This window comes from Apostichopus japonicus, chromosome 16 (assembly GCF_037975245.1).
Source record: "Apostichopus japonicus isolate 1M-3 chromosome 16, ASM3797524v1, whole genome shotgun sequence".
NCBI classification, from domain to species: domain Eukaryota; kingdom Metazoa; phylum Echinodermata; class Holothuroidea; order Aspidochirotida; family Stichopodidae; genus Apostichopus; species Apostichopus japonicus.
Window position 1 is genome coordinate 17,774,840 of NC_092576.1, and position 14,876 is coordinate 17,789,715.

The 14,876-nt window shown below is 38.8% G+C and overlaps 1 protein-coding gene across 1 annotated transcript; it reads right to left on the reverse strand.

Moving 5' to 3' along the window:
• Positions 1-2,196: 2,196 nt before the first annotated feature.
• Positions 2,197-11,759, reverse strand: LOC139982033 (uncharacterized). The gene is made up of 10 exons (XM_071994533.1): positions 9,731-11,759; positions 7,886-8,035; positions 7,181-7,271; positions 6,288-6,573; positions 5,034-5,568; positions 4,709-4,895; positions 4,160-4,417; positions 3,826-3,997; positions 3,239-3,387; positions 2,197-3,100 (listed from the first exon to the last, which is right to left on the reverse strand). Exons 1-10 carry the CDS (start codon positions 10,202-10,204, stop codon positions 2,937-2,939), a joined length of 2,466 nt encoding a protein of 821 aa, XP_071850634.1. The 5' UTR covers positions 10,205-11,759; the 3' UTR covers positions 2,197-2,936.
• Positions 11,760-14,876: the final 3,117 nt, after the last annotated feature.

Sequence of the window (14,876 nt, forward strand, 5' to 3'; positions counted from 1 at the left end):
ATTTGGACTGGTACGTACTCAAATAATGAAGGATACGTGAGTTAGTCGAACATTCACCCCATTCACCAGTAAATATTTGGGAAATTAAGTGTCCTTTATCACAGTGTCAATATCATTGTTTGCCTTCTGATAAGATTATACTTAGTAATCGAACGCCGCCAGAATGCTTCATCATATCGACCCTAAGCGCGATGCCTATTTGGGCCAGTGTACGTTGTAGTTGTACATACTTATTATAGAAAGCGAAAGTTTTCGTAGGCATGTAGCCTAGGCTAATTTGGACTCAATCGAAGGTTGTTCACTCAATCGTGTAAGTGATCAAGCAGGAATTAGGCAAGCCTGTGGCTGCCAAGGCCTAACATAGTTATGCCTAACGTTAGTTTAGCTGGCTTAGGTCAGTGACAATATGAATTATATTCTATGACCAAGGCCTACATCAGTGGCTTAGGGTACTGTGATTCAGTCACTTAAAGGTCTGTTCAATCTGTGGTTAATTGGTAAATAGATAAATGAAGGAAATTATTGTTTTCCCTGTTTGTTTGCCCATCAATTTTACTCATGATAATGAAACTGTATCTGTATGCAACATTGAGGGTGAACAGAACCTAGGCTTGAATCCATCACAGTACTACAGTGCAGTAGAATAGCTGTTGCTCTAAGAAAAAGTCTGTGCCTTATTTTGAAAGGACATTATTAAGTTATTTTCAGTTTTTAATGCATGTCTTGAAAGGCACAAGTTGTTGGAATGATATCGGAATGAGTATTTGTTTATGGTCAAGCCAATATGAGCCTGCTTATTCCATTAACATAGATTTTGTACGATTAACTGCTCCAATCGACCATGGTACTAACACATAATCACTAATCAGACCACTCTTTTATTTTCTCCTGGTCATCAGAGTGTGGCTTCAATTAGCTGACCAAGCGAATACATGTGGTCTGTTCTTCCTGTTTATCTAATCTTGGGGTAGTGTCTTAGAGAAATAAACAAGGATGATTTGGGCAGTATAAACTTTCAGTAATATTGAACAGTGCATTCTGTCAGTTACAGGCGTTTTTTTTTAATCAAAGATCTCTTACATTCTGAAATTTGGTGGGTTGCACTTGGGCTTTCTTGCAGTGGTTCATGAAATACATGATAGACAGCTAGGGCCCTGTTGAAGTTTCTAACTGCCTCAGCATTGTCGTTCACTAATTTATTACTCTATATACAGTGGTCTTTCTTGTGGTTTACTACTACTACTTCAATCTTCTTTCACATAAAGGTGTACCTGTGGTCATTGTGCCATAATGACAACTGCGAGGGAATGCAGATGCTGCACTGAAATTGATCAGGTGAAAGTTGTTATGGAAGAAGAATAATGTGTAGGATGCATCACAACACATCCTGGATTTCATGCTGTCTGTCTTGACAGGTGGGGATTAAGGACAGCATATTTTGCTTACCGCCAACAGTATGGAGAAAATGCAAGAGAGAGCAGTTTACATGAGTAAGATTTATGAAAAACTTGCATTGCTTACACGAATTGCCATAGAAATTTAATGTTATTATAATTTTAGAAGCCTTTAACTACACGGCACCAGTTTTATGCTGAAATGTACAATAAATAAAATGGAATGGGCAGCACTTGTCATTATTGATCATTGAAGAGAGGTACAACTCATGGACTTTAATTCATCTGGGTGGCCAGCACTCAATGTCATGCTTAAAGTGTTCCTCCATTTGGCATTTAAACATTGTAACTAGCATTAGATTACAATTCAAACAGAACTAATGTATGTTTTCAATACACAGCTTGCAAGTATTGGTACTGAACAAGCTTTTTCTCTCTCTTCTTTTCCTTTCTTTTGTATCTGTAGGAAGTATCGACACGTGGCGTATCGACAACTAGTGAGGTTTTGTTGGCAGTTTTTGGGAAAAGATGTCAGGGTGATCCTCCCAGCATGTGCCGTATTAAAAATTAGAGACACTTTTCCATCAGACAACTATGAAGGTTTTAGATTGCCTCGACTGTAAATTTGTGTGTAGTAAATAAACATAACGGTAAATCAAGAGAAGGTGTGTCTCTTTTATTAATGAAAATCTTCATTGGTCATCTACTTTAAAGTGCTGATTTTGTATGGTTTTCTAACATTAAAGAAAGCAAGAAAAAAAAAAATCAGTGACAAAAGAAAGTATGAACTTGGAAGTTGTGATTGTTTACAAATATTTATAACTATTTTTAATTTCACAAAACAATGAGGAATAAATGAGTGCTTAATGTGGCAGTGTGTGAATATGCATGTGCTTGTGTGAAGCCTCGGTTTTCAATTACTTCAAGAAGTTGAAGAAGTTCTCAAGAAGTAGCTGTAGCTTAAAACAAGGAAAATTAGAGCTAAAGAAAGACTTACATAACATAACAACTACAAGATTAAAAAATACTTCAAATATTCATTTGACATAAAAACAGACTTAAATGAGGGGTCAGGGTGAGGAGAATGGGGAAGAGGATATGTCCCCTAATGAACAAGGAGGGTGGCCCATACATTATCCCTGCAATGTTCAGGCTAGATGAAAACATTTTGCCCCCATAATAAATTTCACTTCATATAAAAAATGTGTAACAAACTTCACATGGGTCCCATACAGTATGTACCATTGGCAAGCGATAGTACTGATTAACTTAAATATAATTTGTAGAAGCAGCATTTGAGCATTTTAAAAAAATGGGTGAAAGTGATCACTATTTAACCTTTCATATAACCCACATCCCCCCCCCCCTTTTGTACCATTGGTCAATCATAGTGCTCACCAACTTTCATGATCATACAATACAATCAGTTTTTCTTATTTTTGAAAATATATATAATGTTCAAGTGAATCTGTTCAAGTATGGTGGTATAGTAACATGGCAGATGGACGGACGGATAGATGGCTAGATTAGTAGAGCTGTATACTAGTTATATCTGCTCTTGTGTTGCTGGACAGCCTCCTCTTTGTCTGGATGGACATAAGAGCTTGCCAGTGGTGGTGGGGCAGAAGCTTCCTCAAGGTCTCCTATAGTGCTTCTTCCAGCCTTACACAACTGAAGTAGAGTTGATGTCAGTTTCTCTACATAACCTGCAACCCCAATAAAAAAGAATATTTATTCAAGGGGAAAAAGTAACACTGTGACTTAATGGAAAAATTTGCCTTTACATAACTTATGAAAGTTGCATTTCACTGCAAGAGGCTGTAGTTGCAGGAAAAAGTATTTACCATAAGTTGCATCGGTAAGGACCTTGGAAACAGTGGCTTGGCCTTTCTTAAACTTTGGGAACCTCATGGCAAACCTTTCTTTTCCCTCATTTGTGGTGGCTTGTGATCTGCTTGAATTTTCATTAAAATGGAGAGCAGCAAGCTGTAGTCTGAAATCAAAATTAAAGACTAACATGTGAATCATAAGAATTGAGTATGATTAAATGGCAGGTGTCTAAACACCCCTGCTCATTGTTTTGCTGAAGTATTTCCCTGGGTATAAATATTATTACTTGTGGAGAATACACTGATAATTGTCAACCCCTTATCTTCACTTTCAAACATTTCTGCTGGTTTCACAGTAAATGTAAGACTGGGAGTACATTGCTTTTACCAGAGATCATGTTTATAAAGTGGACTTAGGAAAGTGTTAGGTATGAACCATTTTGAAAATTAAATATTGATGATGTTACTAATAAAAGACATCCATCTGTTTCCAAATATTTTAAAATTCTTAATGGGTGTTAAGGCTATGCAGCTGGTAAGTGCAATGTCTACATGAGTTAAACCTTGATGCCTAGAACTGATAAAAGTGGTACAATGTTTACCTGCTGATCATTCCATGGTAGCTGTAGTGGGTATTCTTCGGGGCAAAGTGTATAACTACACTGTGAAAGCTTTCAACGTTTGAAGTTTGATATGCAGATGACAACTGCATAACGTCTTTCTGCAAACACTTAGCAGTTATCACCTGTACCATTTTCTCACAAACTTCGGTGCCTGTTCAAAAAAAAAGGGATAGATTTTTAGTGTTGTCGTGGACACCATTTTGCATTTATTGTATATGTATAACCTTCCAATTTCTCAACGTAAGATTATCAAGAAGAGAGATGGACATCCACCCATGTTATAATAGTTACACCTATACCTAGAACCACTTACTAGGTTGCAGCCACTTCTTCTTTCTTCCTGGTACATTTAATTCTCCATGCACACATCTTGGGAAAAGATCACTATCATGCTGGTGCACATCTTGGATGTGATTGGCAACAGACAGCCACTTGGCCAACATCACATCACCATCACCGTCAGGTGTAGATGCTGCAACCCAGTAGAGGTGGTTGCTTACACTCTTTGCCCAGGCACCAGCTGCTGCACAGGTTTTCTTTTTCGCCAGCTTGTCAATTTTCTTACAAGTACCTGCAAAATATAAAGCAGAGTGTAATAAATTGTCCATTGCAGAAAAATCACTTTGAGGCCAAATTTTACGTAATGAAACAAAACATAGCATTGGTAGTAATCTCATCATGGATGATTACCACAATTTGTTTTATAAGTGATGGTGTAGCAATAGGAACTTGGGCAAGCTTACAAAAATTCATTGTGTATGTTGGTCACTAAACCAAGACAGAGAGTTGTTGCTGTATTAGCTTAATTGAATTTTGGCAACACCCGTAATATACCCATTTAAAAAGTGGAATAAATAGACACCTTTTGCTATGTGCCAAACATCATAGCGATGGTCAATCTCACTTTGGTCTTCCCTCATATATTTTGAAATGGAACGGTGCCTGTCTGTCACAAGAGAGTTGACCTGGAGATTTTGCCCTGCAAAGAACTGCAACCCCCGCTTCAGGCCTTCCAGTTCCATAGCATTACTGCTGGAAACTTCATTGCTCTGTAAAAGGGAAAAAATTGCAAGGAATATGAAAGATTTGTTTCTGATTGCCTCATTTCATCAAATGTGAGCAAAAGACATAGTTGTTTAAGGTACATTTGTAGAATCAATGTAAGTTTATATCTTAAATATCAGTACCTGTACTAATTCTTGGTGAAGAACCATGTTCCAGTCAAGGTCAACGAAAGTGTAGGACCCATATTTTGCAGAGTGACCTGGGCTGTCACTCCTTCCATCTCCACCAAGGTTCACTGCCATACCGATCTCCTTCAGCCCCTCAATCATCTCCTCCTGCGACTCCCGCCAAACTCTGCTGATTGTTGGATGCAGCCAGTTCCTCTGATGCCTGTGAAATGTCCGTTTTGTAATGGCAGGACAATACATATTTGTAAAGACCCGCAGGGTCTTTGAAGGATTTGATCCTGCAAACAGAATCCCTGCACTCATCATCAGGTTGCCATGGGGAATGTTTCCTACTAACGTCTGGCTGTCCCAGAAGGTGATGTTGGCACACTCTTTACACCTCTGCCTGACCCTTATCATGGACCCTATAATGTTCCACACCACTGCCTCCACAGTTCCACTGCATGCAGAACATAACTTGAAGAGCAGCAGGAGACAACTCTCCATCACCAAAAATACACGTTCTTTGGTCTCCTCAACATTTGGTTTTCTGCAGATAAAAAAGTTTTGAAAAGTTTTTTTTTTCAGACTTTCTGGCAAACCATGCACTCATCAGTACATTGGAAGTGTATGCAAAGAACAGTGTCAGGGCTATCTATGTTTGGGATTTGGCATGTCCAAAAATTTCAGCTCCCACTCACTGAATTTGCAAAGACCACATTCAAATCACTTATAAACAATTTTATTTGATCATTCAGACAGAATTTATATTTTTGAGGATATTTTAGAACAGCCTTTTTTCATCATGAAGGTGTGAAAAATGTCAATCAACAAAACAGGCAAAGTCCTTCAGAAAAAAAAAAACAGACCCTAATACTGTTCATCTATGATTTGCCAAAAGAAATGTAATTGGAGGGGAATAAATCTAGTAACAGGAAAACCATTTGCACTTTGAGAATTGCACACACCACTGTTTCATGAAAACCTTTCATATTACTTTCTTACATTAGAGCAGGCAGGTTTTGTGTGCTTGACCGAACGCATGTAAGGCTGAATTCTAAAAACCAGCAAGATCTGTTGATAATTATTACCTAACAAAACAACCCATTCATCTGCTCACACTTTTTTTTGGGTCTTTGTCTTCAATTTTCATTTTTTCACACTTTGAGAGAGAGGATTGACTACATTGTATTTAATATAGTGAATTGAGTTAACATATATGTCATAAACTGACATGCAAATGTGAGAAAGAAGGATAATAGTTCTTACACTGGAGATGATCCAGGTCCATGATCACCACTGGGATCAGATGAATGAGAAGAAGGCTCATAAATTGGGCTTGATGGCTGGTTTGGCTCACTGGATTCTTCACTAAGTTCTGATGGTGGCTTTGTAGGGCTAACTGATAATGGAGTGGTTGGCTTGGGGGTAGCTGGCTTAGGAGTAGCTGGCTTTGGAAACTCCTCAGATGTGTGTCTGAACTCTAGTGGTGGCAGTGGGACAAAAGCACACTGAACGTATGCCTCAACATACTCTGAACGGTCTGTCTGGGTATCTGTTCAAAAAATTGAAGGTTGAGATTTATGTACATTGCAAAATGTTTCTTACCTAACTAGACAATAATTTGCACTTACAGGGTTTGACAAACACATGGCTGCATTGGTTTTTCTTCTGTTTAACAGTTTTAGCAATGTAGTTTAGAAATCCTCAATGTCAATGTCTAATTAATGACATGAATACAACCTTGGGTCTATTTCAAATGTCTTAACTGTCAAGCAACATGAAGTCATGTACACACCATATATGAAGTCAATCTCACATTTATTCGCTAAAACCTGCAAATCATTACCATAGAGCATATTCACAACAAAACCAATAGGGCCCACCATTGTGTCAAGTAGTATTTCAACCAACCCAAAGTTCTATAGATTCTGTGTGAATGAACCAAATTCAGGCATAAATTTCTCGGGCCCCACCCCTCATATTTAATCAGCAAAATGAAATCTGGCACTGAAAATCTTCAATTCAAACCAACCCACTGTTCTTGACATTTACTTACATCAACACACATGTTATCTTGAGTAAATAGTACTTGAGCAAAGGAACCAAAAACTATACAGACAACAATCATCAATAGGGCATGGGCAGAGGTGATATATTACCTTTAGACAAAAATGCAGTCTCCACGGCCAACTCATCTCTGACCTCAACGTTGACAGTATCCCTTGGTGCCACAACAATACTACTTTCACCCTAGAGATGCAAATGATAGATAAATCACTGATGAAACATTGCTCATGACTCCATTCAGTTCTTAGATATTCTGTATTTTGTGTCTATGAACACTTACATATTATGCACACAATAAAACAATATATATATATATATATATATATATATATATATATATATATATTGTATGAAACAATAAAACAATATATATATATATATATATATATATATATATATATATATATATATATATATATATATATATTGTATGAAATGCTATATATTCAGTGAAAATATCTGACAAAAGTGTTTTCACTAAGTAGCAAACAATACATGACTGATGAAAGTTGCATTGTTTCTGTATGCAGATTAACTCTCTCCTCTACTACACTCAACTATTCTATTATCAAGGTGACATGTTAATTTGACCCATAGATCAAAACCATTCATGACAGACTTAGCTTCCAATTCTTGCCACAACAACTAAGATGCAAGATTTATCATTAATTAGAGATTTTTCAAATTCAACACACCTATTGGAAGCAACATTTACAATACTTTTTAACTGTCATTTATGTAAGTATGACTGCAACAGAAATTTATATTGTTAAAAGAATAATTAGAAAAAAACTCACCTCTGATGATGCAATATCCATCATCAATGGTGTTGATTCCAGATGAGAGGCTTTCTTTCTTTTTATTAATTCGCGCACTGTTGGGAGTGGTTGTGCTCGAACAGACGATGGTTTTTCTGATAAACTGCTACCCCCTGCAGCTTCAAGGGTCTTCATGGTAAAGAAAAAGAACATTATTTATTAAAATCCAATGAAGCAAGACGCAACGTACCAACATCTTAGTGATTTTCCACACATAGAAAAAGACACTCAACTCTTTCCCTACTCAATAACCCTCTTGAACTAAAATTCCCATTGCCTCATGCGAGCAACATTGTTCTGTTAAATGAAGAAAAGAAAAGAAATCTATATATGGCAATTGACACGTACAGATCATGTCTCTTTGAGTCAGGCTATTGCCAATATTTTGCCTTTAATAGCATATAAGCAACTTGCAAGTAGATACAAAAATTATTACAACAAGCAAACTGAACACAAAAATCGCTTTGAAAAATATTTGTGCCTCTGTTGTCATTTTATTCTGTTTTCTGACTGAAATCAACCCCTTTATGTGTTTGACTTCTGGTATAGAAATGAGCCCAAAAAACTGATGCTGGCCTTAAACTGACAGCCTATGAATTCAATTGAAGGCTATCAATCGAAAATCAATCATATTTCAGCCTTCAAAGCCTTTTTCAATACAGGGTACTAGCAGAATACTGTACATGTCATGGCATGTAAGTAAACTTTTGTTCTGTTGTAAGCTTTTGCATCTTGCTTATATTGTTGCAAATTTAGCAGATTTATTCCTTGCAATTTACATTATCTATCGACATGACGACAAGCCCTGTCAGAATGGCCACCTTGCTAGGCCTACAGCTCAGGTTTTGGGTAGAGTGGATACTTCACAACCTATGACTTACCCTCTATTGCCATTATATATAATCAGTTTACCACTACAAATTTACCTTGTGACAAATACATGTACGAACCAGCTGGAAATTGCTGACATCTCACAGATTTTGCTAAATTTTATAGGCTGTGGCTATTCTTACGACTAGTCGTCATAATTATTTATAAATTATTCTTATGACATCGGCGAATTCAAAGTAAATAAAGCAACTGCGCATGTAGTAGGGGTAACCCTAACTCTAACCCTCAATCCAACCCTAACCGGAAATTATTGTTACACCTGGTCATGAAAATAGTACTCCTAGTCTTAAAAGTAGCCACGTTATAGCAACTGTGCATGCGCAAAAGGGAATTATTGTCCCAACGAGTCGTAAGAATAGCCACTTTGAATTTTATATACTGTTGGAGCCCAGCAATAGGCCTTAATCATTTTCTTAGCTACAGAAACAGATTGAAATGCTAATAGGTGGCTGCTGGAGTGCACTCTCTGTCAATACTCATTATTGGAAAATCCTAAATGTGTAAAATGAGCTCTATGAACCCACCGTGCTATCCTTTGGTCTCAATAAATAATGAGTTACTCACAGCACTGCACGAAACTGTTATGTTAGGTTAGTGTAACTAGGGAAGAACAGTAGGCCCTATTCTCACACTTTTAAAACAATCCATTGTAGGCCTAGGCCATATGCCAAATACCTTCCACCTCACAATGTAGGCTCAGCAACATCACTTCATTTCTACATAAATGATCAAGTTGAGGCTAACGCTTTCATATCCTACACCCAACATTAGGATAGGACATGTACATAGTAAAAATATGATCATGAGAAGATACCTTGCTCAGTGATAGCTTGGACTAGGCCTATGTTACTAAATCATCATAAATGGGGTAATGATTTGAAAGGTGGAAAACCAGCAAAGAGTTTAGTCTAGGCCTAGTCTGAATGCACTCACCCTAGCATGTTCTCTTTTCCTGAAAGCTCCACCGATCTTTCGTTTCTTCACGACCGTTTCGGCCACGAAAGAGACCGGCCCAGGGGTGGACATGGCACTGCCGCTTGGCTTGCTAGTATTACTGCCAGAACTGCTAACATCTGGCCTATCCATCGGGCTGCTTCCTTCCTGTTGCCTTGGCCTAGCCTTGCTTCCAAACAAAGTTGGCACAGCATCGTCCTTCAGCCTTCGAAGTTTATGTGGCGAAAGTCCAAATTCTGAAAACCTACTCCCCACAAATTCTTTGAAACACGTCTCATCGAAGTGTGCACTGCACAAAAACGAATAAGCAGTGGGCTGAAGCCAGTCTTTGCGGGTGTTTCTCACGGCATTTACCCAAAGTTTCCGAACGGGTTCTCTTTTGGGGAATCCATGAAGACTCACGCCGTCTTTACTGGAGTTGCTGCATCCGCCAGCGATACAAAATTTTCCCATCGTCGGTAACAGCGGTTTAAAATGAAATCACTTTAGCTTTCAGAAACTTATTGAGTAGGGTTAATAGCCTACAAACTGATGAAATTATAGACAGGCAACTGTAGTAAAACTGAGTATGCTTAGGCCTATGTACAATATTATAATACGTCTCGTACACAAGAATACGTTTGCGTGTCTACTGTTGTTTTGTTGTTCCTGACCACTGATCTCCTGACGCGTCGCTAGGATATCGTGACTCCATCTCTGTACGTCATCTCATTTGCATATTTGTCGCAAATTCAGCCGTTTTGAGAGTTGTGAACGGGACTTAATTAAGCTAATTAGAAAGCAGTAAGAGATGTTTTTCGTCCGAAATGATTCATAAACTTATATTATCATCCAAAGAATCACTAGTATGAATTTGAGAGGGATCTATACCGTGTCACATGTCCTTTAAGCACTTTATCTGCTATTGTGTGAATGTTGTATGTGACTCACCAGGGACTGATCAGCGAGGATCAACTGTATGTGACGCATGACCAAGTGATCAGTAAAGATCAATTTTGAGTGACTCACCAGGGACTGATCAGTAAAGATCAATTGTTTGTGACTCATGACCAAGTGATCAGTAGAGATCAATGGTTAGTGATTCACCAGTGACTGATCAGTAAAGATCAGTCGCAAGTGACTCATTTTACCCACTGATCTGCACAGATCAATTGTATGTGACTCATTACCGAGTGATCCGCACAGATCAATTGCATGTGACTCATTACTGGTTGATTAGCACAGAACAATTTTATGTGACTCATTTTACCCACTGATTAGCAAAGATCAGTCGCAAGTGACTCATTTTACCCACTGATTAGCACAGATCAATTGGATGTGACTCATTACTGACTGATCCACACAGATCAATTGCTTTTGACTTTCAGGGACCGATCAATATGGATTGGTTATTTGTGTCTCAATAGAGGCTGAGTTTGTTTCATGCGACTTACCAATACAATATTAGTTGTTTTCCGCCTCCCATAGACTTTTGTTTCAGGTCAATTATATGTGACATCACAGATTCGATCATTACAGATGGTTTGCATATGACTTAACAGATTCTGATCAGTACAGATCAATCATATGTTACCTCACCCTGAAGTACTTCATTTTCTCATATTTTAAACCTCTCTAATTATTCCAAAATGTGTTTCTTTGAATCAAAATTAAAAAAATGTGTTTGATGTCTTGAAATTCTGACTGAGGCTGACGATGGTATAAAGAAGAGTACGGATTCAGCATTGGAAGCAAACGAGATAAGAGTACTTGTCACGAGGCTTAAACACCAGAAAGAATTGTTTAAATAAAGAAATAGTTAAAAGGTTAAGGAAGACACAAACTGCAACCACCCTCTCTATAAACATATTTAGCATTTTAACTCTGAAGTTTGCATATGATAATCTTACTATTTAGAACTAAAAGCAACTTTTTTTCATGTTTCTTGAGGCTTAGATTGTTAGTGAAATATTTTTCTATCATCACCAAATAAACATTTCATTTCTGCACTGAAGATGTTTCTTGTATTTACTTTTTCTCTTGCTGATTCACACGATCGCAGACGGTGAGCTGATAGGTGTATAGGCTGGTAGTACAGAATGCAGAAACCAGTAGCCTAACACTATACCTAACGTAGCACTTTGGGACTAGCGATTCGAATCATTCGATCACTAGCACAAGTTAAACCCATTCCCCGTTTGATTATAAAGAATAATATGACGATTAAGCGAATCTACCCCAATGATTATCATAAAAAAGGTATTTTACATTGCACTCCTGTGGGGGGGGGGTGGTGGACTGAAATGACGGCTTTTCCACTCACCCAAAAAGTATCGTCAACTCTAAGCAAAGATGCAGTACTCTCACTTCTTCCTGAGACGATGATAGAATACGCCCAATGTGGACCCTTTATATACCATCTACAGCAGGGTTGTCCAACCTACGGCCCGTGGGCCATAGTCCGGCCCGCCGCAGGGTTGCGTCCGGCCCGCCGCAGGGTTGCGTCCGGCCCGCCAGAGATGCTCTACGGTGCGAAATTTTAGTGAGCAGATTTATTGATAACAATTTGAAGCTATATAATCAATCATTCGAACCTTCTGGGTCCAAAAAACTGCATACAGGTCAGTTTGTGTGACACTCTCTCAGCGGAGGGGGGGGGGCGGCTGAACTTAATTCATCTGTTTTATCAGGAAGGAAAATAAATCAGTGCGCTCCGCGGGCAGTGCTCACATTTTGTTGCCTTGGGCTTCGGGCAAAAAACCGGAAAATCGAGCGTAGGGTTCATGCGGCCCCCTCCTTCATCATAATCATTCGATGCGGCCCTCCTCTGTAAAAGGTTGGACAACCCTGATCTACATCAATGACTTAAAGGATAGCACCGAGCTCTAATAATGCAGGCGCTTCCTAGAGACTTATGGGAGAAAATATAACATGATATTGAACCCCGACATATCAACAGCATTAGGGCAAATTAAGTCATAGTAAGGTGGGTGTTGCATCCAAGAGCAATCTACGTTTTTCCCATCTGAAATGGCTTTCTAAATTGAAAAGATTCCAAATTTGAGTTAAATTGGAAGCCACCCGACGTGAAATTTGTAATCCATACGCCCTTATAGACCTCTCCCACTATCGTGGTCGCTTAAGCGTCGTGAAAATAACTGCCTGATTATTATTAACATTATTATTATTATTATTATTATTATTATTATTAAGATAGCTGTTTTTGTCATAAAGGCTCGGATCAAGACTGGTTATCTTTTTTTGGCCAGCGAAGGATCTCGCTACAAGTTGCACAACATCAGAGGGGCACTTTCTCGTCCCACAACCACCGCTCGTTATGCTATAAACCGATACACACCGGCAGTGGCGGACTGGCCACACGGGCATTTGGACAATGCCCGGTGGATTGGGGAGCCTCGTAGAAGTTACAGCTCATGAAATCACCATGTTAGTTAGTCTATGAGTTCGTGTCAAAAGAACGTGCTATTAGCAACCTGTCCGTGCTAATGGATTTTATTTAGGTTTTTTTTTTTCCATTTTTTTTTCAAGCATGTTGTGACAAAATGCTTGGAAACAAACATCAAGTCTAAAACATATACGTTTGTCTATTTTTGTTTACGTTTTGATCTTTCCTCAGCTTAATCAAGTGTTGCTTCTGAAAAAATTATTTTGGGGTCATTTTTAGCTCATACCAGCATGCTGGTGTGAGCTATTGTTACAGTGCGGCGTCTATCACTCTATAACTCTATCATTCTATCACTCTATCACTCTATCCGTCAACAATTGGTAAAACCGCTCCCACTCGCACAATGTTTGATGGAATTTCATGAAACTTGGACACAAGGACCATTGGGTATAGGGCCATCAGAGATGGTCCGAAATTTGGGGTCAAAGGTCACCTGTGGGCCGTAATGGGCCATTTTGTGGAAACACGCAAAATGCTTCTTCTCCTACAGATTCCATGGTACAATGTTGAGGGTTTGTCACGATAGTACTATGGAAGTTTTACCTTCAGGGTGTTCATGAATTTGAGATCAAAGATCAACTAGGGGTCTTTTGTGGCCCGGGCCGTGGCCCTATATTTTCAAATTGCTCCTGTTTGTACAGTGTATGGCCAGTTATAATGAAACTTGGTCACAACGTTCCTCGGGATGAGAGTTATGAGGGGTGTTCGGAAAATTGAGGTCAAATGTCATCGGGGTCATTCTTTGTAATATTTTCAAATATCTCAATCTCCTCAAGATTTTGATGGATCATATTCAAAATTGAACTGATGATTGTTGGATTGTGTATGAATAAGGTGATGCCTAATAATTTTTGGTCAAAAGTTAATTAATTACAATTAATCCCCATTGTTTAAAAAAATCTGAGCCTTCACCTTTTGCCCAAGCTCCTTTAATTTCTCTCCCAGTCTCTGCAGTGTTTGTTTACATTTGTGGTTAAGCTCTGCAGAGGCTGTTAGTGGAATTAAAGCAGGACTGGGAGTTGTTATTAACTGTTGAACTGTAAGCGTGAGAGCCCTACAGCCAATCAGCACTTGCCGATTCTTAGAAGTCTTTGAGCCTGAGGTATGTAGGCAGCCAGCCAAAATTTTGGCAAGGAGTGCTTCAGGTCTGCTCAGGTAGAGGGGAGAAAGTTTAATAGGGTAGGTCAGTGGTATTGTCTGAGAGAGTGGGTAAAATAGGATTTAAAGGGGAAAAATAGGAATTATAGCCAGTGGTGTGGCCAGGATTCTGCTAACGGAGGGGGGGGTTATCCCTCATGGGCCCAAAATTGGTGGAATCTGAAAAATGGCCTGAAATTTGGTGGGCCATAAAGTTTTGTGGGCCCTACATTTTTAAGCTCGAAAAGGTATGAGCTTCTGCACCATTGGTGCTCTAGTTAAAGGATTATTGTAACCTACACAGTTAAGAACTATAGCACCATTTTGCATCTAAAACTTCCAAAAACTTAGATCCCTCCCCCAGGACGGCGATCACTATGTAAGTAGCATATCAAGTCTATCACCGGTCTAGGTGGAAAATGCCCGGACCGCTTAAAACCCATTCCGCCCCTGCTTACGGGTGTTGGGAGGTTGATGCAATATTCATCAACCAGAAAGTTCTATCCTATATTTGCAATCGTAATGAGCAGTCTCAAAGCAAAA